Source organism: Elgaria multicarinata, chromosome 2 (assembly GCF_023053635.1).
Source record: "Elgaria multicarinata webbii isolate HBS135686 ecotype San Diego chromosome 2, rElgMul1.1.pri, whole genome shotgun sequence".
Lineage (NCBI taxonomy): Eukaryota > Metazoa > Chordata > Lepidosauria > Squamata > Anguidae > Elgaria > Elgaria multicarinata.
The window spans coordinates 31,931,042-31,957,713 of record NC_086172.1 but is presented as its reverse complement, the minus strand read 5'-3'; the positions used below and the strand labels follow the sequence as shown (position 1 = coordinate 31,957,713).

Below are 26,672 nucleotides of genomic sequence, written 5' to 3'. Positions count from 1 at the left end.
CAATTCCAGGCTTCAGTAACAGGTGAAATCAGTGGTGAAGAAGGCATGGGCAATGCTATTGAGTAAAATGCTGGAAAAGGCAGGCATGCACCACACAACTGTGTGTTCGGATACCTTGAGGAAGCCCCAAGCCCTCAGCTACATTGGCTCTTTGGTGTAGCCAACTAAGAAAAACACATCGTAGTATTGATTTGCTAGCAGCAAGGCAAGCTTGCATTAGCATGCAGTGGAGAGAAATCTCAAAATAATAATAATAATAATAATAATAATAATAATAATAATAATAATAATAATATAAATTTATTACATGCCTCTCCCTCTGGATCGAGGGGGGGGAACAACACTAAAAACAATATAATACGTAATAATATAAACCATTGTTTGCCTGTATATTTGTAACACAAGCCATTGCTTGGATTTTAGACTGTTGTTAGCACAAACTATGCTTTGTTGTGATGTCCGAATTGAGTCTTATTGTTGAATATTATATTTGTCTTGTGGGAAGGCGGTTTCAGTTAGAAAAAAATGCTGCAACTTTGCAGTAAAGATTGGCTAATAGTATGTGCTTACCAGCATGCTCTTGCATATCTCTGAATCATGAACTGCTTTGTCTAAATTATGACACCTAAAATAAACAAACTTTAGTTTGGTATATGAGCTTCTGTTTTGCAACAGTTATGCAAACACAACCTTTGTAACATAGGACCGAAAGATAGCATCCAACATGGATTATAGGAATTTATAAAGAGACCGCTATATTTAAAATTGAGGTCATGTGCTGCTACTTTTGATCTACCAAAGTAAAACAATACATTTTTGTTCGAAAAATTACATTTGCAGGTTTTTTCTTGCACTTACTCTAGAGGACATATCTGTTGTTGTTTTTCTAGAAATGTATGAAGCTCAGAGATCACCAAAAATTACTTTAAAAATGTAAGGATGAAGCAGATGCCTTCCATGCTACTGACCCGTTCTGAAAACTATATTTATTTATTTTATTTATTGCATTTATATACCGCCCCATAGCCGAAGCTCTCTGGGCGGTTTACAAAAATATTATGTTTTGAAATGAATTGGTATTAGATGGCTTGTTGTAATGATGATTTGATATGTTTTTGTGCTGCTGTTCTTGTGTGCTGGGCATATCTATGTGGAAATGTGGTGTATAAATTAAAGATCATCATCATCTGTTGAAATTTAGTTGGCACCGGGGCATTCCTGTGTTACAGTTAGAGTTGATATCCGGGACTCCCCACGTAACTATCTCTAAAATGCTATCTATTCCACCTGAAGGGTCAGTTAGACAGGTGGAGCTGGAGTCTCTCTGTGTGGATGAGACAGCGGCGTACGGAGAAAGGGTTTCAATGTGTTAGGCATTGGGGAACAGTTTGGGACAAACATCATACATCCAAAGCAGACAGGCTCCACTTGAACTGAAACAAAATTAGACCGTTGGCACTTTATATCAAAAAAGTTCTGGCAGCTTTAAAGCTGATTTTTTGGGGGGAAATTGATAGGAACTAGGGAGAGACTGGTTTGGGATGAATCATCCCTAGGAGTTGATGGGGGAGGATTTCTGATAATCCAAATGGGGGTGGAATATAACTCAGTGATGAGCATATAGGAGGCCATGATAGCTGACAAGTGCCATGGGAGACAAAGCTTAAACAAAGGAGATATCCCAATAGGGTCCTAAAACAGGCATTATACAAAGCTAAGAACTTGGACAGGAGGACACTATTGGAGCCAAAACCGGAACAAGTCAAGCAGGAGGGAGTGATAGTGCCCCTGACTTATGATGGTTATACAGCCAAGGGGAGAAAATATATACCAGAGACATTTGGAGAAGGACGTTATTATCATAATGTGGAGAAAGGGCATTGGACAAATTCATGGAGAACAAGGCTATCAACGGCTACTATTCATGATGGTTATATGCTACCTCCAGGATCAGAGTGACCGTGCATCTGAATGCCAGTTGCTGGGGATGGGTGGGGAAACAGGAGGGGGAAATTGCCCTCAAGGCCTGCAATGGCTTTCCTTAGGCATTTGGTTAGCCACTGTGAGAAGCAGGTTTTACTTACAAAGGACTTTGGCCTGCTCTTATGTTCCCAGAGCTCCAGGGTTGGACCTCAGGTAACTTGACCCACAAATATTGTGTTGTACACTATGTAGCTTCTGTTTTGCATGTTTCAAATATCCCCTTCTGCATTTACAACATAACTACTTCTTGGTCTAGTTGTGTTGGAATACGAGGCCTATTGGTTTGGCTACATCCACACTTCAAATTCCTTAGCAGTGATGCATTTAGTATGGTAGGTAGCTTGTAATTTAGAGTGGTAAAAACTGAGACACTGCTTCAGACTAAAACTTTAAGCCACAAATGACCTTATTAGGATCTGTATTACTTAGAAAAGCATTTTTAAAGTGTAGATCCAACATTAATGAATTCCATGGACAAGATTAACCTAAACTCAGAAGTTGTTTGGTGTTTTCTTCTTAAATGGTTTGTGTCTTCAGGGCAGGTTAAATGCATACTTAAATTCAGGATTTAAAGATGAGCTACATGAAACCTAGAAGCAGTTGTGGCAGAATGGGTGTGAGTAGTTCAAGTCTGTGCAGCCCACTGCATGTTTACTTGGAGGTAGGTCTTCTGTTGAATGCATCATACATCCAAGTGTGAATAGGATTGCAGTTTTAGCTCATAACAAACCATCCCCTTGAGCCAGATTTTGAAAATAGTTCTGTTGAATTGATTTCTTGCTCTGGTTCAGGTTCCCTAGTAAAAAAAAAAAAAGAAAACCAGATGGTGGACTGTGCAAGTAGTAGTATAGCATGCTTCTAAAGAGACATTTGCTCAGGTGACTAGGAAGGCTTGCTTGATAAAAAGTTGTTTTACTTTTTTCTTTTTGAGTCCCAAATGAAGAACATAGGCATGTGTGGACAAGGTAGGCTGGTAACATCTGTGGACTCATTTACAAGACTTGTTTGTATTATAATCTGGAACTAAGATGATAGAATAATAGAATAAACTGATTAGCTAAATTTATGAGCCAATAGCTAAGTGCAGGAATTTTATATCTGAGTTCTGTAAGATCTCTAATGTAAATGTCATCTCATTGTAATCACACAAGGTTTTAGTTTGTCAGTTTTTAATTTTTATCTTGTGCTACTTCTGTTTGCTGTAGTTTTGTGCCCAGCACACTTCTCCTATTGCATATGGCAGGTGGGGACGGACAGCGACAGGGCTGGCTAGCAACTGCCATGTCATGTGTTGCTAGGCAGATTTTGACCATGTAACTCTTATGCACAGGCTAGTGTGATGGCTCCGTTTTCAGCTGCTCTCAGTGAACCACAGGGGCCTTTCAGATGACTCACTAAATCATGGTTAGGGCCGCTAACGCTTTTGCAGTGAGTAGTTAGTGAACATGGTTAAACTGTGGTTATGTAGCCACCATGGTTAGGAAAATGGTTCTACACACAAGGTGCTAAACCATCATAGTTAGCTCAAAACCCTTAACCATCATATCTTAGTGTGACATCTGAACAGGGCCACTTGAGGACAAATGTGGTCTTAACAGCTACTTCCTGTGTTGCTATGCGATGAGATCTGGCTCCTATGGTGTAAAGGTTGGACCTTCTGAGTTTAAAGTATGTTCATAGAGTAAATATGAACTTGTTTCATATTTGTGGCTCTTCCCTTACTTGTCCATTTCCCTGGACCATTAAGGGAATTTACATGTCTCATTAGAGGACAGAGGCCCTATTGTTAAATGGCTGGCCATCCCAGTTTTTGGGCAACCTCATAACAAAAGGGAATTTGAGTGTATTTGGAGCTCTTGAAGTGACAGAAGGATGGTTATTTGGGGGTAGGGCCACTGTAATTTTTACAACGTTGAAGCCTTATTTTAGCAATCTCTTTCTAAGTTAGTTTTGCGGGGTGGGTGGGTGGTGATGGCGATGGCTTAAAAGAGTAACACAAAGCAAAAACAAAACCATTTATAGATGTAAGGAAACTTGGGTTCTTGTCTATTGGCGCCTTCTACCTTCCTGAATAACTTTTTTCAGAACTCCTATATATCAAAAGCAGACAGTGGAAACAGTTGTTTTCTGACCTTGAAGGCTACGCTCTTGAGTGCTTCTGTTCCCTATTTTTCCGTATCTATACTGCCTGCTGTGAACAAATCTTTTCCTAAATACTTCCCCTCCTCCACCCGTTTTGCAGTGTGCTAGAAATGTCACTTGAAGTCCTTATTCTTGTATTTAGGTAGCCTGAACTTTATATTAAATTTTAATCTCACTGCTTCTGTTTTCTCCTTGCAGTAGAGAAAAATGGCAAAAATGGAAGTGAAGACATCTCTTCTCGACAATATGATCGGGGTTGGAGATATGGTACTTCTAGAGCCCCTCACTGAAGAATCCTTTATCAGTAATCTCAAGCAACGTTTTGATCATAATGAGATATATGTGAGTATGATGTTAAAAATATCCATATGGGGGCTTATATAGAAATGTGTCTCACTTCTATATGGAGTCATTCCATGCAGTTAGGGGTATGGATTCAAAATTCCAAAATTATGAAGTATATAGCTGTATCCAACATGATAGCACTCTTCAAATACTTAAAAGGCTGTCACACAGAGGAAGGCCACGATCTCTTCTCGATCATCCCAGAGTGCAGGACATGGAATAACGGGCTAAAGTTAAAGGAAGCCAGATTCCGGCTGGACATCAGGAAAAACTTCCTGACTGTTAGAGCAGTACGACAATGGAACCAGTTACCTAGGGAGGTTGTGGGCTCTCCCACACTAGAGGCATTCAAGAGGCAGCTGGACAACCATCTGTCAGGTATGCTTCAAGGTGGATTCCTGCATTGAGCAAGGGGTTGGACTCGATGGCCTTATATGCCCCTTCCAACTCTACTATTCTATGATTCTATGAAAACAGTGAACAAATAAACCCATTCAGTTGATGAGGCAGTAGTTATCCTGAAACAATCTCATCATAGGGTGATGTAAAATGAATTACTATATTTTCCCTACCTCTGTTTTATAAATGTATTCATATTAATGCCGGTAACTGAATATTTTGTTGTTGATTTTGGACCTTTCATGATAACAACAGAAAACCCCAATGACATTAAGGCTTCCTTGAAAAGGTGGGTTTTGGGAGGATTTTGTGGGGGTGGGAGGAAGAGAGGTGACTCTATCTGGTTACTTTGGGAGCAGGAAAGTTGTTTCAGTGCAGGAAATCGTGGGATGGCTCAAGGTGGATAGAGTTGGAGAAGGAAAGGAAGGTCCAAGACAGGGATATATTGGAGTACAAAGGGTAGACTAGGATCATTTAAAAAAGCAAATGCATGTATATCATTATAACTTATCATTATTGTAAACATTACATGGGGGTTAAAAAGGTACCCTTCATTCCTGAAAGTGTTGTTGTAGTCTGGACTGCTCAGCCTTCTGTTCAGACACTGCTGAGAGGCAGCTCAGTTCTTGCTCTTTAGGACGCATCCAGGTGTCTTTTTAGTATGACATCTGTGCAGATGTACAACAACAACAACAACTACAAAGAGAATAGTTGTTTTAAATGGCTATTGTTGTGTTGTTTTATTATGGTTTTAATTTTTGTGAACTGCCCAGAGAGCTTCGGCTATTGGGTGGTATAAAAATGTAATAAATAAATAAATAAATAAGTAAGTATTGTGGGTTTATACATTTGGTGGTTTTAAATTTTGTATATCTGTTTTTAATGTTCATTGTTTTTAAATTTTGTAAACCGCCCAGAGAGCTTCGGCTATGGGGCAGTATATAAATGTAATTAATTAATTAATAAATAATAAATAAGCAAAGAATTAGGGATGGTGTGCCGCTCCCCACCCGTGCCCCCAGTGATTTCCCTTTATCTGTCAGCCTGGGTTTAGAATGTATGTGTGACCATTGCGAACCAGGGTTAAAATGAAACAGGATAGGCCCTTAAATTCTTAGAGTTCAGCGGTTCTGTCCTCCTCGCCTCACTTCTTTTCTGTTTTTGTGGCTTATAAGGCATTCAGGAGGGCTGTGTGATAATCTTCAGTTCATTCTTCTTCTAAAGCATTTTTCTTGTGGGTGAGAAGGACTGCTAACTAATAAAGTTAAGGAAGCGGGGATCATGCGTGCTTCTGACTGCAGAAGCATCATGAGTGTTCCTAATCAAAGGCATGAATGAACCTACTTATTTTAATTTTTTTTTAAAAAAAATCAAGTCAGCATGGTGTAATGATCCAGATTTGTGTTGGTTTTATGCTTATCTTTTGAAATTCTCAGTATCAGCGGAGAAAACTAGATCAGATTTTATCTTGCTTATGCAATTAAAGAAAAAAAAAAGCTCTAGAACAGTGGTTCTCAATCTTTTTTGCTCCATTCCCCCCTTTCACCATTGTTCAGAATATAATTTCCCCCATCTCAAGATAGTCTAACTCAAAAGGTGCATTCCAAATAATATGCATATAATATTGAAAATGTTTTATTTTTTTCTATATTAATCCCATTTAAGTGGGCAAAGCAAAGCATGGCCCCTTTTACATTCTCAGCTCCCGTGCTTTGCGTTGCCCCTTTAAATGGGAAGCTTGAAACTTCTAGGATTGCGAGGGAGGGAGGGAAAAGAGAGCAAAGGCCTGGCTTTTGCAGACGACATGATACTTTTCTGGGACGTTTTTAATAACATGTGTAGGAAGACATAATCTACAGGACATCATACTTTGCTGAATAGTGGTCCCAATTCCCCCCTGGAACCCTAAAATTCCCCCCGGGGGGAATTCCCCCCTTGTTGAGAACCCATGCTCTAGAAGTGTGTGCACACAAATGAAGTAATATGCTTCTGTTTGTGTCTGTCAGAATTAAAATGGGATCCAGGTTTGTTTGTTTTTAAAAAAAACATGCATGGGACCTTTAAATTCTGGGGAAAACCCACAGACTTAAATATTCTATCACACAGGTAATCATTGCCATTCCTGATGTAGAGATACCCTAAAATTTCATGTATTAATTGTACTATTTTAGGACCATTTCACATTTATCTTAGGTGTGCATCAATGTGCACACTAAAAATGTGAAGTGTGAATGCAATAAATGCATCATAAGGTACAGTACTCAGCGAGCCATGACTGGTTGCGACTTCCTGTTGAGTGTACACTTAATCATAAACCTGAGTTTGCCAGTGTTTGAATTGGCCCTTAGGTATGTTGGAATTTTCTTCTGCAGATAAGTTTGAGTACTTAAACGTAATGTCCTGTTCAGCTTTCAGTTTTGGAGGTAAAATGACTATTTTTTAGATGCACACTTTCCAGACCATAGGTGGTTGTCAATCTTGCTGCAGTGAAATTAGCTGTAGTGTTTGCTTTGGCAAAATAACAAGTGTAATTCCCTTCATTAGCTTAGGAACATTTGCCTTCCGGGTAGTAACGTGTGTTACTTAAATAGACATGTGCTGAAAAGTTTGGTCTGGTGCCAAATTAAAAACAACAACAATCACCGGACTTTTAAACAAGAATTAAAATTTCCATCTTCATGTTCTGGACAGAAAAGGGAAATGATGGAACAGCCAACCTCTCTGATAATTTACCCTTAAAAATCCAGTTGACTCAGGTCTGCTCTTTAGGCCAGGACAAGTTAGACTAAAGCAGAACACTTGAAGATATTTAGAAATGCCTTTCAATTGCCAGTAATAGCCAGTACAAACAGAATGACCCGGTTCACACATAGTGTGGATTAATGAACCCACGATTAAATGGGCAGGAGTGAGAGGAACGAGCACACTGCCTCCAGTGCGCTCCTCACTTCTGCTTTCATTTTACAACCTACAATCACCCTGATCAACTCAGAGTTAACCCAAGAACAAATCATAGGTTAACTCTGGGTTGTTTAATCGCTAAACAACCCAGAGTGCCTGGGTTTGGACATCAGAAGAGAAATCTACAATCAGGACGATCGTAGGTTGTAAAATCAAAGTGGAAGTGAGGCGCATGCCAGAGGCACTCTCTCCGTCCTGCTTTCCCTGGCAAATTGTGGTTTAATTAATTAATCCACAATTTGTCGTTATGTGCAAACTGGGTCAATAGATTTTTCAGTGAAGTGCCAGGTCAGGTACTTACTGGCCTCATCTACACCAAGTAGGATATTACACTATGGAAGCTGTATATAAAAGGCAGGAGCCACACTACTGGTTTATAGCGGTACTGAAGTGCACTGACAACTGTTGGGGCCCATTGACACATACTGTATACTACTTTCATACCACTATATCCTGCTTGGTGTGGCTCCTGCCTTTTATATATTATTTTCATAGTGCAATATCCTGTTTGGTGTAGATGAGGCCACTATCTTTTTGTGTTGCTCCATAAGTTTGTGAACCGCCCAGAGAGCTCCGGCTATTATTTATTAAATGTAATAAATAAATAAATAAATAAATAAGTTCAATGCTAAGAATGTTGTTTCTGCTCCAAATCAACTCTGCATCCTACTGCCATGCCTTCTTTCCCTGCTCTTCTGACCATACCCCCACCCCCGAGCATGTCATACTTATGAGTATATTGTTAAATGTGTTTTGTTTAATTGCAAACAAACCTCAGGCCTGAAATCTCAAATCCTGAAATGTCAGCCGTTCTTTGGCTTAAGATAAAGAAATACAAAGCCATCTGTTAGATTTGCAAGAATTTTCATTTGATGAATAGGTCATGATCAGAAGGATCCATGGAGGCCCTGTGAGTTCATGGTAGTCCAGTCCTGTTCTTTGAAAAGATAAATGTGGGAAATAAGATGCAAATAAGGGAAATAACATGCAAATAAGAACATAAGAAGACCCCTGATGCTGGATCAGACCAAGGGTCCATCTAGTCCAGCACTCTGTTCACACAGTGGTCAACCAGCCATCGGCCAGGGATAAACAAGCAGGACATGGTGCAACAGCACCTTCCAACCCATGTTCCCCAGCAACTGGTGCACACAGGCTTACAGCCTCGAATATGTTCCCTGCAGCATAATCCAAGGTTTCCTTATTCAGTACAGAATAATATAGAAATGTACATGTGGGGCAATAGATAATAACCATAATTCTACATGATGCAGCGAGAGAAACTACCAAACAATGAAGTGAGCGGTCTAGCTAGGCTTCTTTTCCTACCCCCACCAACCATGTACACAGTCCAACTGCTGGAGGGAGGAAGGCTGCTGAAAGAAAAAGAGACTCTAGTGTCCATGTACCGTTTTAAAGTGACTTTCCCTTTTGGCACCTCTCACTTCAAGGTCTCAGAATCTGTTGTTTTTTTAAACTTTGGGGAGGTCAAGAAGAGGTCTGGCAGTTCCAGCGCAAAGGTGTGATCAGTGAAGGGGAAGCTGTGAGTGTGCGCTTTTCGGTTGTGCTTAAAATCAGCAAAGGCACGCCACAACTGCAAGACCAATGGGCATTGCAAATACTGTACTCTTAGGCTGCAGTCCAGAGAAATGTACCCAGGAGTAAGCCCCATTGAATGCACTGGGACTTAATTTTGAGTAGATATGCAATAGGCTTGTATTATTAATCTCCCTAATACTGACGTTCTTGTCCCGTATTTGATTCTTGTTTCAAAGTGTAAATTGTAAAATTGTCTAGTTTAAGAGAATATTGTTTACAAAAGATGAAAGATAAGTATAAAGAAGCCGTGTACTTTCAAGGTTGTATTCCTAAAATAGTAAATGACAGAAATATAAATTAAATTTTAAAAGAATGGGAACATGAAAATCCAGTAGAATGAAGATCATGGGGCTTACACCACACTTAACACCACCAGCCCACGGGCCTAATCTGGCCTGTGGAAGGTTCCCCATGCAGCCCACAGTGTCTTCCTGGATTCCTTCCATGCACAGCAAAGCTGGTTTTCAGTGGACATATTGGACATTCTTCTGACATGCCTGCCAGGGATCAAGTGAGCAGCTTTGCTGCCCCATCCTCTCTCCAATAGGAGAAGGCCTGCGTGCAGTAAAGCCAGTTCCTAGCAGACGTGCCGGGAGGATCATCCTCCCCATGGGAATAAAATTGGGCACCACCTTTGATGTGGTTTGGGCTGTGGCGGGCCCGCCTCTAACTTACCCAAATAAATAGAAGTGAGTTGCATTTTTTATTTGCTTGCAGATTAAGCTTTTTAAAAAAACCTCTAGGTTACAACTCCTCTTTTCCTGGGTTGGTTCGGGAGGGCCACAATCCTGCTCTACAATCTACTGAAACGGGTTTTAGAGAGATTGTGTCAGAACATGAACACCAAGCTACCTAATAATCAGAAATTTAAATGATAATGCTTAGAAGTTATATAGAGCATTAGACTCAGAAGTGCTTCATATATGTTATGGGTCAGTTCGTACGGCAATGAGCCTTCGCCATCAGGCATAGCTTCTTTTTGTCTCTGTTTTCTGACTCTTATTCCTCTCCTTCTTCAGGTCAACTTTTTCTTTTCCAGGTCAGAGAGAGAGAAAGAGAGAGAGAGAGACCAAAGCATGCCTTTGGCAGCCCACAGGTGACCAGGTCCTCTGAGAGGCACTTCCCCCTTCTTGTTGACGATGATGCTCCTTGATAGAGTATCAAGGAGTAGCATTGTCAAGGAAGGGAGGTAAGTGGCTGTCGGTGGATGTGCCTACCTCTGGCCAAGTCTTGCTGGGACTGCCTTGGCCTGCCCCCGGGCACTTGCCCCCCAACATTGGGTCTGTTTGTGGGCATGCACAGAGTGCCTCCCCATCTTCCCTCTCTCTTAAGGGTGAAGGCCGTGCGTGCACTTCCCCTACATTCTGAGAAAACAGCAATATCAGGACAGGATGCCTTTGAGCATGTCCAGAGTTTGGCCTCTCAAAGTCACACTGTTGTATCTAGTTATGATTTTAAAACTATGCATAGCGGGTGGGAGGAGACGCTGCAAATGGATGCAGCCCATTTATGTGGGTTGTTTCCTTTTATGTGGAATTGGGTTGACTACTTGAGACTGACCTTAGGAGTCTGGGTTGTGAAAGGCATGCAGTAGCCACCTGTCCATCCAGTCACAACGGCCCCCAAAGGCTGGTAAGGCTGGCCTCCCATCCAAGGCATGATCTGCCCAGGGCATTCTGGGAGTTGTAGGCATAAGCCTAGTTTTTTTAAAAAATTAAATTCTTTAAAAATACTTAAACCCCCAAAATTCATGTTTTTAGAATTTTCTGGTACACTGTACAGTCAGGCATACCAGCTTGCCAAATTTCAAGTTTCTAACTCATCTGGAAGTGGGTAAACATTTCCGGACATACATCCCACACACATACCTTCAGCTTTATAGGTAGAGATGGATTCGTATAATGAAGTCTCAAAGTGGAAACCAGCTCTGGCTGTGATTGGTGGTAGGGTGGGTTGGAAGCTGGTACTTAACCCTTGCTCCATCAAGGGTTACTTGATCAAGGGTTACTCAGCAATTATCCTTACCTGCAATGTCTGTGCCATGAGCACAGATGTCTGAAGAGGAGTTCCTGTGTGCGAGCTCATGCATAGTGGCAGCTCCTTCAGATATCTGGATGTCAAGAGAGTGCAGACAGCCCATATGACACAAGGAGTGGAGCTATCATCATGTGGAATCCCTTAACATGTATGTAATACATGAAGGGGACTTTTTATTCTTCTTCTCAGGATCACCCCTAGCTTCTCCTCCTTCCTGTGGTGTCCTGGATGCCTGGAATCCCTTGGGTGGAGAAAGCAGCTTCTACCCCACCCTTAGCTGTTCCTCTGAGTGAAACAGCCTCCTTAGGCTGTTTTCCATTGCCAACATTTGCATATAATGTGTAGTTTGCCCCTGAGGTGATAGCTAGGTGTGGATTTAAAGCTATAGTTAAATTACTTGTAGTTCAAAAGCAAGAAGTATAAATTGAGGGTTTGTCATTTCAGTGTCTTTTTTGGAGGGTTAATTATATAACCACATTACAAATATTCTAGGGTTGGAAAGCAATATCATTTTTTAAAAATACTCTTTTTCTAGCTGGCAAACCTTTACACATTGCAGTCCACATGGCCTCTAAACATAGGTACCAAGGCACACATGTATATTAAAGTATACTGAAGAGGACAGTTAAGCGTTTTTTAAAACAATGAACTTGTTGGGCAAAGGAAGGAAATGCTTCTAAACTGCTATAGAACCACTGTTCTATAAATTCTGAAGTGAGTTGCATTTTGTTCATATGATTTTCTGAGCAACTTCACAGACCAAGGTGTCCAGTCGGATTCCAGAATTAGAGAGCTGATGAATGTGTTTATAAAAACAAGTAAAACTGTCAAATTGGTATTTAGCCAAAAGTCTACTGAAAGAACATATAATTTCCCCATTATCTCATGTAGAGTTGCATTGAAGCACCAAGCACATTTTGGGACATGTTCTGTCTGAAGTGACAGTGTGTGTGTGGGGCTTCTCTTGCTACCAGGCCTAAGGAATCTTGCATTGTTGATGGCGTTTGGAGCTATGTTTGCATATTCATTATAATATGCAATTAATGACTATCAGAGATAAAGCATACTTATTCCATATAAGCTAAGTATTTGAGTATGATCCTAGGCATTCTTTCAAAATTTAGGATGTGTGAGCTTTTTTGAGAAGGCGAATGCACCTAGTAAGGAATAACAATCTCAGGAAAACTTGGAAGTAATAAATAGAGGAGAGCAAGCACCATGTACATTGATGGTGCTATATAAATAATAATAATAATAATAATAATAATAATAATAATAATAATAATAATAGCTTCCCCCCCCTTTTTTTTTAAAGCAATTCTAGAACTTTTGGCTCCGAAGGGACTCCGTTCTCCAGGTTTTACTGGGCATGGATGTATTTGCAGTTCTGATTTTGGAAGAATATTTAGGAAGCAATTTGTCTTGTGCCTTAACTTACTCCAGCTTTTCAGGTACGGAGTTTAGATGAGGAAAAGGAATAAATAAAATCACCTTAGTTTGATAGAAAACTCAATATTTGTCAGTAAGTTGGTAACCTGAAATGTCCTCTTAGTGTGAGTCTTGCTGCACGCATTTTTAAAGCAGGTCGAGACATATTCAAATATTGATGGCTTTGCTTACATAGAGACTTCTCAATAAAAACAGAGGAGTCATAATAATTTTCCTGGTTAGTGATTGAATTTACCTGTGTTAACCTGTCTGGTACAAAGGTTGCAGATATATGAGACATCCAGATGAGCTGATGAGGAGTGCTGGGGAAGTATCAGTAGTTGTAGTATATGTGTGGACACCAGTAACATTAGAGGTGTAGAAGAAAAGTTCTTGAAAGCAAAGTTAACTGCTAAGTAGGATGCTGAATCCACAATATCAAAAATAGCATTTTTGGAAATACTAGTATTAAAAGCCTGTATTAAAGGCTCTGTTTGAACTCTAATAGAATCTTAACTGCTGGCTTATAAAATTGAAAAGCATCTAAAATAGTTTTTAGACTACTGTAAAGTAGGGCTGTGCAAGGACCCCCCGATCCACCTTGGAGGCTGGTCCGGAGCCCCTGAAGCAGCCTCTATTCACCTCGGGGCTGCCTTGGGGGTTCCTGACTCGCCTCGGTGTCAAAGCCGAGGTGAAATTCAGGCCCTCAGAGTTTTCTGGGTGGCAGCTGTGCAGCTGGGCTGGGCAGCCAGCACCCAGAAAACTGTCCCCACTTACCTGGTGCCTCCGCTGCCCGCTGCTGCCAGGTAAGCCCCCTCCCCCACTTACCTGCTCCACCATCTGCCGCCACCACGGTCTTTGCATCCGGCGGCCTACTTCCTGTCTTATCCAAATGCAAAGGTAAGCCCCCCTCCTCCCATTCCCCACTTACCTGCTCTGCTGCCGCCGTCTTTGCGTCTGGCGGCTGCCACTGCTAGGTGTGTTCAAAGATTGAATATTCGAAATGACCATGGATCGGGTTAGAGGTTGCTATGTGAGATCCTAACCTGGGCACTCTAGATTAATTGTTGGTTAAACAATCCACAGGAAACCTACAATTACACTATAGGTTAATTGTGGGTTGTTTAACGCACACTTAACCTATAGGGTATTCAAAAAAGCTGCAGAATGCACCTGGCATGCACCACGACAAATTGTGAGTTAATTGACAACATGATAGTGCCATCGTTTGTGCGAACGGGCCCATTATTTGTTGGGTCCAATGTACAATGTATGGCTTCAAAGGGCAGATAGTTTACCTACACTGTTCTTTTTATATAGAATAGAACAGCCGTTTCCAACCTGGCACCCTAAAATGTGATGGACTGCAACTCTCATAATCTGGAGGGTGCCAAGTTGGGAAATGGTGGATTAGTATGTTTAACTCTGGGCTGGATCCAAATGTTTTGTTTCATGAATAGAAATAGGTTTCCTTTCACAAAAGCAAGGGTTCTGCTCATAGAAGGATCCTGGCTTTTTCTGCTCATGGAAGACTTCGTTCAAAGATTGAGTATCTTTCCTACAAAGAAAAACTAAGCATCCGGTCTCTGTATAGTTTAGTTTTAGGTTTGATAGCTAAATGGATCTTGCATTAGCCTGTGAAATTTCTGTTGGTGGAGGAGAACGCCCTAGAGACTTCTGCTGCCTGTCTAATCTGTTTACAAATATGCACCAAGAACAAGGCTCATGGTAGTTCAGAAGCAAGCAGTGCTGTATTCCCGTCAACTTCATTCAGTCTTCCTTTTGCAGAATTCAGATCAGCCAAATCCAACGTGCAATTTTCCGTTCTCTCTTAATCTCTTGCCAGTGGGTGTGATCAAGGTGCCTTTAGACCAAAAGTGAACAGTGTGGCCATTTGTTCTCATTGCACAGCACGGCCCCCTTATAGGCCAGGTTCAGTCCCCACTTATTGCTTACCTCATGATGCAAGGACAGGGATTAGATCTACCTGCTCATTTGTATTGGCTTTGTGTATGTTAGAAGCACAGAAGTTGAATAATATGATTCTTGACTTTAAGAGGCTTGCAGTGATTTTGTGGGTGCTGGTGCATCTGTGTGTTTAAGACCATGTATAATAAGGGGACAGCCTGGAGTGAGGAAACTAATATACTTCTGGCGATTTGCTGCTCAGTGAACCTAAATACTTGTCCATGCTCCCAACTAGTCCTGTGGTAAAACAGAGAATGGAATCCAGATCATCGTCTGCTGTTTTCCTGTGCTTTAATCATGAGACCAGTCCTTTGGGGCTGCAGTTCTAAAATAGCAGCTGTATAAGAACACAGAGCAAGCGAAGGATATTCTAATCCCTTGGATGTCATGGCATTTTCTTCGCCCTACCCCAGGAGTTCTGTTTTCATCGCTGGAATGTAATTGCACTCATTCCATGCTCAAGGAATTAAGTCATTTATATCTGTACTTGTTTATATTGGAGTCTTGGTGGGAAGGAGGATGTTGTGTGGGAAAGTTCTGTTTTCCTGGTGGTCCCCCCCCTTACACACACACACACACACACACCATCTCTCATTACAGGGACTACTGTATCGAATGATGATGTAGGTGGCTGAATTATAGTAATGGGGCTCCCTTTAAAAGGCAAAAAGTCCTGAGCTATGCCCAACCCAAAGCAGTAGCTTCTTGACATGCTTCAGCTTAAACATGAGCACATGTATGTGCCCTTGCCTCGGTGTAGTCCTTTGACCTCTGAAAACATTGGTTATTTTAAGATGTCGTATACTGCTTTTGAAGTATACTGGTGAACACCTGGTTTCTTGCACTCAGAATATCAGAGAAGCTTAATTACAAATAACTTGTTCTTTATCATCTTCCTTAGATGTGACCTTTTAACCCACTTTTGCTTAATTTTTCCTTTATTTTGTTGAAAGATACTCCCCCAAATTGTCATATAATCTCTCTCTGACACTCTCTCTCTCTCTCTCTCTCTCTCTCTCTCTCTCACACACACACACACACACACACACTCTGTCACACATGCATACGCCCACACAAACACCATGCTCCCTTGCTGTAGTAGTTTTTTCCCTTTTAAAACCAGGGCCTCACCTTTAGCCCAAACATGCATTTGGGGAAACACTTCTTAATTTGCTACCGCATATTTGTATGGTTGTAGTGTTACTACTGCTGCCTAGCTTAGGTCATGCTGCAACCCAGTAGTAGATCCTGACCCCCCCTGGTTGAAGATCAATGGTTTAAAAGAAGACGATGCATAAGTTAGCACTTCATCTCTCAGATGTTTTAAAAATGAATTCATAGAACCCTGTACCTCTAGACCAGGGGTAGGTAACATGGTGCCCTCCAGATATTTAGGGTTACAAGTCCTATAAGTCCCTGCCACATGTCCAATTGTTCAGGATTATGAAAGTTGTAGTCTAAAACATCTGGATGGCACCAAATTGCCTACCCCTTCTCTAGTCAATCCAGTATCCTTTCAAGGCTTGATCACTTTGGACACCTGGCTTCTAATTCTGAGCATGGGCTGCTTGTAAAGGCATATTCATATCATCAGGAGATAGATGCATTCCACTTAATTCCACTTCAAGACACCTTAAATATGCTTTTTTGTTTTGTTTAAGTGGGAAAAAATCTTCTGGAGAACATCCGTGTCACTTTAATAGTTATAAGGAAATGATTTAAAAATCCACAGGGATCTTAAGATTTGGAATTGGACTTGTTTAAGTCTTTACTTGTGACAATTTCATGGTCCCAACTAAGACAAACACTTTCCTGTGCAAATGGTACAATAGAGCTAAATATTACTAAACATATTTTGGAGGATAAATTGCAATTTCTACTCTTAAAACTCTACTGTACATTCTTATTCTCCTGCAGACTTACATTGGTAGTGTGGTGATATCGATAAATCCATACAGATTGCTACCTATTTATTCACCAGAGAAAGTGGAAGAATACAGAAACAGAAACTTCTATGAACTCAGACCCCACATGTAAGTATGGAGCCGAAGTTTTAGGTTCTTAGTCTTCTTTAAGCAATGCAGTTTATAGATGCGAACAGCTGTTTCCTGTAAATCATAGAATGTGTTTGATCTATCATGCCTTTGATTAGCTCTTCTTGGAATACAAAGTTTATTTGCAAATAAAGGAAATCTGGATATTTTATTCAATGACAGTTTTAGAATTTGTTTTTCCAAATGAAGAAAGTTACTTTCTAGTAACATCTCAAGCCAGAATTAGATGATATGCGGCATATTCTTGGTGGTCACTGAAAATGAGAGACCTGTGTCTCGTTCTTTCTTTCTCCCTCCCCAGTATACAGAATGTATTACATTATGTTGTAATCAAGATTTTCCTGACCAGCAACCTATATCCAAATGAATGGGGCACGGTAGGAAAACTAGATGTTATAGCTATCTAAATGTTTCCAATGAGCTGTGAAAAGACACAAATCTGCTGGTTTTAATGGCAGCTACTTGTGTGTTGTAATGTTTGATATGGACTAGGTCATGGCTTGAATCTTAAGTGCTTGTCTGTTCATGTAAAGTACGGGGGAAATTCCCCCCTCTGTCTATAGCTTTCTATACTTATGTCCTATGTCCTCGCCCAGGGTACCAAAACTTCCAGGAGATGATTTTCAGTGGGCTGTTGGTGGTAAAGGGAGGTGGGAAAGCCTCATTCTATGAACTTGAACTCTGTTTCATTCACGCAAAGAAAGTTAAGATCCAAATCCACAGTGGACATGGCTAGACGAAGGGGGTGGAGGGGGATGATCTCGCGATATGATGATCGAGAGATCCTCCCCCTCAGTCTACACACGGCGCGCAACGTCCCATAAGGAAGAGGATTTTAATCAGAAAAAAGCGCAGGAGCGCTGTTGCGCAAAAATGAGGATTTAGTTTTTTTAAAAACCTCCCCCCCTCCCGATGGGCACAGAGCTCCTGAGGAGCTCCATGGCCCGTGCCTGGTTCCCAGCTCCTCTTGGTTACTTGCAAGGAGCCGGGACAAAAACGGGATGCCCGGCCACACCTCCTGCATTCTCTGGATCATCCTGAGACCGCAGGAAAAAACATGATTAAAGGGTAGGGCGATATCCTGGGGCAAGGGAGGGATGATGATGATGATGATGATGATGATGATGATGATAATAATAATAATAATAATATATTTCTTACCCGCCTCTCCATTTTGATCGAGGTGGGGAACAACAGTAAATATAATTATCCCTCCCTGCCCCCAGGATCCCCTGTGCGTCATGTGGACGCACAGGGATGATCCCAGGGTGATCCCCGTGATATCCTCAGGTCTAGACATGCCCATAGTTAAGCAAAAGTATTTGGATGCATTGTGATTCAGAGCTGTTTCACACAACCCAATATTTTCCCTCAAGAACGTTTGTTTTGTTCGTTTGAGTTAACGTATGGTGGGATCCATGTGGAACTTAATCTTGTGAAGGATCTGTGTATTTGTTTTGCTTCCTAGTATGCATACATTAAACCTCTTGGATTTTTGAACTTTGCTAAATATGTGTAGAGGAAGATTCCACATGTATCCTGATGCTTGTTGATTTCAGTTACTGAAGCATGATGGGAATATTGGCATGTGTATTAGCCCTTCATCCTACGGACCTGAATAAAATTGTCTGTTATATTTCAATTTAATTTATATATTGGGCTGATGTTTAATATTTTCCAGTATTTCAATAATTTGGTACCAGCAGCTAAAAGGAGTGCCTGTGGTTCTGTGGTAGAGCACATGCTCTACACGTAGAAAGTCCCAAGTTCAATCTCTGTCATCTGCAGGTAGGACTGGAAAATTTCCCAAAATCCTGGAGAGCCCTGGCCAGTCAATGGGCTATACTGGGCTAAATGGACCAATGGTCTGAATCAATACAAGACGGCTTCCTATGTTCCTAAAAGTGTTGCTGCATAGGAAAGATGTATTTGTCCTAAAAGATGCCCTCATTTTGTAGATATAAAATATGTTTCAAATGGGAAGGAACGTTTAAAACCTCCAAGTGCAGCTGTTTATCAAAAGGTCTAATTTGACTCATGAGGCATGGTAGCTGCCTGCTTGTTTAACTGGCTTCATATTTTGGAAAAACAACATCACTTTGATAGTAGAGCGAAGGAACACCCCAAACACAAAGAGCTGTTTTTATACTGGAAACAAACTTGGTTTTACAGGTGGTTGTTGTTTTGTAAATCTGGTCCTTTAATTCTTGAAGGTTACTTGCTTCTCACAGTCCAGAGTTCCATTGAAATAAATACAAGCAAAATATGGATTTGAGGATTTAAGCCAGCGTTCTCCAACTTGGTCCCTTCTAGATGTGTTTGACTACAACTCCCATCACAGCCAGCATGGCCAATGGTCCAATACATTTGGAGAACACCGGATTGGGGAAGGGTTTTCCCCATTTGCATTTATTTAAACATTTGTTTCTGGGAAAATTGTTTCCTGTAGCCCCTCACTTCTAGATATAGATGTAGGAAGATATAACTAAAAAAAATTAAACGTGTCAGTCTGAGATGAAAATGCACTAATTATCACTAGCTCAAGGCACCACTGGATATACATTTTAAAACACACACCCAAACACCTATCTCCCATTGTTGATGAATGGAGCTTGTAAGTGTGCTGGCAATCTTTCCTGTATATGTAGAAATTATTCTTCAGATAGAGGAGGGAGGTATACATTATGAGGAAAAAAACAACTTATAACACAAACTTATAACTAATAATGTGAGGAGTGGGTGGAGCACTTGCAAGAGAAAATTGGCCAGTGGGAAGGGATGCTTAATCTTTGCCCTGACCCAGTATTTTCTCCTGAAAACGCACCCAGGCTGTGTTTATCCCATAAGAGATAGTGGTCAAGGTGTCTAACAATACAAATACAGAATTGTATTTAAAACAAAACAAAAAACTAAAACAAATCAAAGGCACATCCATACAAGAGAAATGAACAGCATCCGCCAGATAAATCCTGCTTCAGCAAACAAGTCAGCTTAAAAACTTTTTTTTGGTCAAAATAAAAGACTAAAAGAGCTAGCCTGGCCTCCCTGAGTTTCCTCAGCAGAGAGTTCCAGAGTCTGGGGACAGCCACTGAGAAGGCTCTCTCTCCTGTTCTTGTCAAATGTGCCTCTGATGGTGGTTGGACAGAGAGGAGGGCCTCTCTTGAAGGGCTTAATACCTGTGCAGGTTCATTTGGGGGAATGTAGTATTTATTTATTTATTTAAGCACTTTTATCCCACCCTTTATCCAAAAAAGGCTCTCAAGATGGCTTACAAAAATGTTTCTTAAGACAGTTCCAGCCCACAGGCTTACAATCTAAAAAACATGACACAAAATGAAAGGGGATTGGGAGGGAGGTGGGGGAATAGTCTTTCAAATAGCCTAGTATTGGGTTGTATTTTTCCTAGCCAGGTTTCAAGACAGTAATTAAATCTGACTTGGGGAAGAAATAGCTGGAAAATGGAAGGAGGTAAGAAAGGTTAAGCATTGGCATTACAAAGCGAACTGGGTTTGGAATAACTCTTTGTTGAAGTAATTCTTTCTTCAGGAAGGAATGCGGATTTACTGTCCTGTAAGACTCCCTTCCCTTCCCTTTTCCTATCACACTTTTTAGTTAGTCCTTCTATTTATTACAGCTTCCTCCTACATGCCCTTTATCAAACCACCCCTTGCCAAAATATTTTGAATTCTCTGGAAAAACCAAAGGTTGTACTCAAAAGAAATTGTGCAAATTGCAATGGGTCTGGAGCTCTAGTTGTTTCTAAACTATCTTTAAGGGTACCACATATATATGTGCAAAGTCTTCTAGTAGTTAAAAAGTACCTTGATTAGATAAATGGTCATCTGCTGGAAATTAGGTTTTTTAAAAATGCAAAGTATTATAATTAAGGATACTGCATTAGGAAGAAAGAACTAGACACTCCAGTGATGTCATACTTAGTTGAGTGCTTTTAATTCTAATGGGCATATTCAGATTATAAATTTAGTGACATGGCACAATTTCTGGAATCCAAACTCTTAGGGCTCATCTATACCAAGCAGATATTCCACTATGCAAGCGGTATATAAAAGGCAGGAGCCACACTACTGCTTTATAGCAGTATTGAAGTGCACTGACAACTGTTGGGACCCATGACACATACCATATAATGCTTTCATACCACTTTCATAGTGTTACATCCTGCTTGGTGTAGATGTGTCATGGGCCCAAACAGTTGTCAGTGCACTTCAATATCACTATAAAGCAATAGTGTGGCTCCTATCTTTTATATACTGCTTTCATACTGCTTTCATAGTGGAATATCCTGCTTGGTGTAGATGAGCCCTTAATCTATTTATGGAGCAGTAAAATACCATGCCAGGGAACTTAAACAAAAAATTGGAAGATTTTTTAATGCAATATAAACATCCTTGTATATAATCAAAATAAACAAAAACAAAACAAAAAGTCCTAGACTCCTTACATGCATTACTAGAAAGTAAAGAATTTATTATCCAGAACTTATCCTGTGCCATTTCGATTATTCCTTGCTTGGGAAACTCTTAGGCCTCTTCTACACCAAGCAGGATATTGCAGTATGAAAGCGGTATATAAAAGGCAGGAGCCACACCAAGCAAGATATAGCGGTATGAAAGTGGTTTGTGGTCTATGTCTATGGGCCCCAACAGTCGTCAGTGCACTTCAATACCGCTATAAAGCAGTAGTGTGGCTCCTGCCTTTTATATACCGCTTTCATACTGCAATATCCTGCTTGGTGTAGATGAGGTCTTAATGTATAGTTACGGGATAACTTGTTACATTCTGAGAACAGTTATAATTGTTATAACAAGTAAAACATTTTGTTGTGATGTCAATTTCCTAATTGTATTGCTGACTTTTTGCAAAAGTGGAATTTTGAAATAGAATTCTCCTCATTGCCAAAATGCCTTTTTGGGGTTAAATTTGATGAGAAATGCTGAACATGCAATTACAAACCAAGAAATGTTTTAATAGATGGGAGGCTGATTAAGTGGAATTTACTGCTTTGTGCTGTAGATTGGATTTTTGCTTTTCATAAGAAGAGAATTAACTTTTGGTGTGAGTCAGCCAAAGTTAATCAATTTCAAGTCCTCTGGATTTTAATGGAAAACTTGAAATCATATACTTAAATTTATCCCATTGAAATAAATAGGACTTAACTTTGGCTGGGTCGTGCCGCTTGAGTATTAAATCTAGCTTTGTATGGTGAAGACTTTATATTAATCAACTTAGTGTATTGTAATATTTCTATATGGCTTAATATAATAAAATCTCCATGTGGTTCAACTGAAATGCATATACAATACAATATAGCCCTCTTCAGGCATTCTGTACCCAAATAGAGCAAACACTTGAGGAGAGGGAGCACTCTGCCCTCCTCACACGCTGTATTTGCGGAGGGTGATAGCTTGAAGAGGAGAGCCTCCTACATCAGGGGAGACTGTCCACAGGAGCCAGAATAATGGAAAATGTACAATCTGCCCCGCACACTCAGGTCCTCTGGGAAGAATCTACTTTAGTCAGCCAAAATTAGGCTGACAATTATTACCCAGAGGACCTTCTCTTCTGCTCCCAGACTGTGGAATGGCCTGCCGGAGGAGACTCGTCAACTAAAGTCTTTTAGCATGTAAGAAATATATTAAGACTGATCTCTTCCAGCAGGCCTACCCAGTGGAATTTTAGGATGTTTTAATAATGTATGTTATGTTCTTAATTCAGTTTTATGTATTTTATATTTACTGTTGTTCCCCACCTCGATCCAAGCGGAGAGGCAGGTAAGAAATAAATTGATGATGATGATGATGGTGGTGATGTTCTGGCTCGCATGGATGATGGAAGCGCTGCTTCCCCTTTTGTGTTTGCTCTGTTCAGATACAGAAGATCTAAATAGGGCTTATAAAAACTATAATATAAAAAGTGACCAAAGGTAACAATAAAACAGAGCAGTCCATTACAGACACACACGGGACCCTACAGAACTGCACTTGATCCATATACGATATAAAAATCCATGATATTTCATGGGCTTTTCAAGAGGCGTTTGAAGCTTTCCAAGGTTTTGCTTGCTTTGCATCTGCACCTGATGGACACTCCTCACTCAAAGCAGCCATTGGTCACAGAGGCAAGACCATGTGGCTCTGCCTCCCACCTCCTTGAGTTGGAGACAGGACGTGGAGGTTTTGTTATGATGCTCAGTAAGTGTAGAGTACCATCAACTCCCAGGCATCAGCGAAATTTGGGACTGGAGAGGAGTGGTGTTCATCCTCTCTCTTCAGCTTCAGGTTCAGAGTAAACCTTAAGGTCTTCTTGCTTACTAGAGCCTGGCTCCCTGGCCTTAGCTAGACCTACCTGCTAGTCCGCGATGGAGGTGCGAAGATCTTGCGATGGTTTTATTGTGAGATCCCCCTTCAGTTTACATGCGGCGCACGACGACCTCAGATGGAGAGGTATCGCGCCCGCCATTTTAAAAAATTTTCTTAAAGCGGCAGCAGCGTACGAATGCTCGTGTGCAAAAGGTAAGAATTTTTTAATTTTTTTTTAATTTCCCTGCTTCGCCCACCCCGATAAGCGCAGTGCTCCTGAGGAGCTCTGCGCCCCATGCATGGGTCCCGGCTCCTTGTGAGGAACCGCGAGGAGCTGGGACAAACTGCGGCGCCCGGCCACACATTCCATGGTCTTAGGCTCAGCCTGAGACTATGGAAAAACCGGGCCTAAAGAGAAGGGTGAGATCCCGGGGCAAGGGAAGGATCATCTCTCCCTGATCCCAGGATCCCCTGTGCGTCATATGGACGCACAGGGACGATCTCAGGGATCACCCCAGGATTTTGCCCAGTCTAGCTATGGCCCCTCTGATCGTGATGAGGAAGATGAGAGAGATTAGAGAAGCCAGCCAGTTATATCGGTGGAGAACAAATAAGCAAACATCAAGCAAGTGAGAGATGTTGAACGAGAACAAGTCCTTGTTTCTTCTAACTTAAGAATATAGCTGACTGCCTCTTTCCTGCCTTATGTGTGTGTATGTGTGTGTGTCGCTCACTACTTGTACAGTTTTGAATGCATGCTACACAGATATTGAAGGATATCTGTAGCTATATAGGAGAACATGTGCCTTAGGAGAAAGCAGAGTGCATGTAAGGGACTCGTTTCATTATCTGAGGAAAAGCAACAGCTTTTTTCTTTTCTTTTCTGCCTGGCTTCTTTATTCCACAGTAATGGTATGTATTAGGGCTGTTGACTTACATTTAAATGAGTGTGTGTACATAAGCAAAATTCGTTTGCTTTTTTCTTTGGTTGAGAGAGCGACTTTATAAGCTTCTCCTGTAGTTGATAATTAGCATACTTGGCTAGAGGCAGGTTTGTGTGGCTTCTCTCCTCTTGGATGGTTGTGCTTGTGAATTTATTAGAGTTATGGAGCAAGTTCACGTCACGTTAAGCCACCCTGAGAACAAGCCACCATTGGTTGTTTGTTTACTGAACTCTCATAAGTCAATTGGGTGTATGGCATGTTGCCATGGCCTCTTTCCCCCTCACTCACTCCCAAGACATATCGCAGCTGCCTTTGGGGCAAAACCCATCTTGGATCCTCATATTCCCGATGGCAGAGAGTCTCCCCCCACCCCCAGTCTCTACATAGCTGTCAAATCTACAAGTTGCAAAACACAAAATCTCAGAGCCTCATATTCCCTACAGAAGCAAACTTCTCCCCCCTCAAATCACTGCCCACTTCCAAAGCAGTTTTAATGTGGGCAACCCTTTTTTAATTTTTCACTTCAAATTTGCACAAATGGGATCAGTATTTTTTTGGGAAAAAATGGTCCTTCAAATGAACCCATGAGTTCATTCTTTGAAGTTTTTTCTTCAGTCCTTCGCAGGTGTGCAACTGTACGCATTCGCACATTAAGTTTACGTTCTTTAGTTGTAGCAGTATGACAGCAGATAGGACAGAACCCAAGCACATTGGTATGTCCTCACATCTAGAAATGCCACTTGTCAAATTCCTCCTCTCACAACATATTGAAATACAAGCTGTCATATTCCTCCTTCACGTCAGCTCTTGCGTAGACAGTGAATCCTGAAATGGGCAGTTGAATGGGACAGGAACTTTTGCTGCGGGTGTAATTACTGTGGGAGCATGTGGAGCTTATTTCTACTCTGCCAATTTAACAATCAATGAAGTAGGTGAATAACATAAGAAAATATACCTTGCTGTGATCCTACAAATGAGTGCACTTGCTCAGTTCAAGGGAAGAGGGACCCAAACCCATTTGTGCAATTTTTAAAGACCAAAAAAAGAAAGTCTGCAAACAGTATCAATGCAATGTCAGTGAAGGGGTGGACACTTACAGCACTAACGACAATGGAGGAGAGTAGATGGCAGTGGCACTAACTAGACCATAAGGAGCAGTCAACAAGGTTTTTCGCTGCTCTTGCCAGGTGGCTCTCTTGCCATTTTAAACAGCCCATGCTGAAGCGACTCTGCTGGGTTCAGAAATCACACTAAGCCACCATGAGAACAAGTGACCCTAAACAACCCTACTACAAGCCATGGGTTCTTAGAGTGGCTTGTTTGTGGAAAAACAACCCATGACAGAAAAGCTGTGCTTGATTCAATCATCATGCTAAGTAAGCCACTGTGTAACCACCTATGATGACAACCCACCATGGCTTAATGTCTTAATAAAGTAAGTCTTAAGCAGAAATTGATATTTTTTAAACACTAGAGAACCATTACATTAAATTCTATCCTTCAGCAATACTTTAAACACTAACCCCAATATGCATTTTTGTGGATAATGTGGTTCATGCATCAGACCGGAAATCTTGAGGGGGAAAAATCTTTGTAAAGTAGCTAGTTGCTTTTTATATAGGTTTTTCCTCCTTCCTAAATGTTTGTCACACTGGGAATTGACACATTAATCTAATCTGCCCAGCACTAATCAGATTCTCTCTATATTGAAGAAAAGATGGTTAAACACGTGAGTGTGGCTGGTTTTTATAAAACCTCCACCTATTTTGAATGCATAATTTATTTACTACTTTTATATCCTCACTGATCTTTCAGGGGGCTCATGGTGGCATACTTGGTTCTCGCTCCCCACCCCACCCCACCACCACTTTATCCTCAAAACAACTGGTGAGGTAGTGGTGTGAAAGAATACAAATATATGAAGAATTCTTCTAATCCTTTTTGAGGAAGTTACGTTTTTTGTAGATGAATGTGGAATTCATTGTGTTTTATACCTTCCCTGGGGCCATTCAAATCTATGTGGTTTTTATGATGTGGTGATGCAAATATTTTCTTTTGTCCCTCGCTTTGTGGAATTTGTTTCCCAGAAGGCCCAGTCATATCTTACAGTCACCATTGTCTTTTAGAAGGTGAAGAAAGACCTGTTGGGAAAGCTTTTCTTAACTTCTTCTGGCTGATGACTGATTTGATATGTTGCTTTTTTGCTGTGTCTTTAAGAGTTTTCTTTAGACATTGGTGGCTGTAGTCATATGTAAACCTGCCTTTAGTTCAAGAAAAGTTATTCATAAATATTACAGTAGCACTGATATAAAATTGGTGCATGTGTTGTGGTCAGGGGGGGCTGTCTGAGATTTCCTCTGTTTGGGAAAACAGTTCTGAAGGAAATCACCATCAAAATTTGAAGCGACAGGGCAAGATCTTGAAGTGTGTCAAAGTGACCAAACTTAAGCTTATAATTTAAAGTTTTTGCTTTAAAAACTGCCTGGATTATT

The 26,672-nt window shown here is 40.9% G+C and overlaps 2 protein-coding genes across 4 annotated transcripts in view; one reads left to right on the top strand and one right to left on the bottom strand.

Moving 5' to 3' along the window:
* The window catches only part of STAT1 (signal transducer and activator of transcription 1), a 365,052-nt gene that overhangs the window by 154,458 nt on the left and 183,922 nt on the right, over positions 1-26,672 (bottom strand). The gene's annotated exons all lie outside the window — the stretch shown is intronic.
* Positions 1-26,672, top strand: part of MYO1B (myosin IB) — a 135,614-nt gene that overhangs the window by 17,718 nt on the left and 91,224 nt on the right. For all 3 annotated transcript variants that reach the window (XM_063116243.1, XM_063116242.1, XM_063116241.1), the window contains exons 2-3: positions 4,324-4,467; positions 16,780-16,895. In XM_063116243.1, the coding sequence (XP_062972313.1) occupies positions 4,333-4,467; positions 16,780-16,895 (251 nt within the window). In that variant the 5' untranslated portion in view covers positions 4,324-4,332. The remainder of the gene's footprint in view (positions 1-4,323; positions 4,468-16,779; positions 16,896-26,672) is intronic.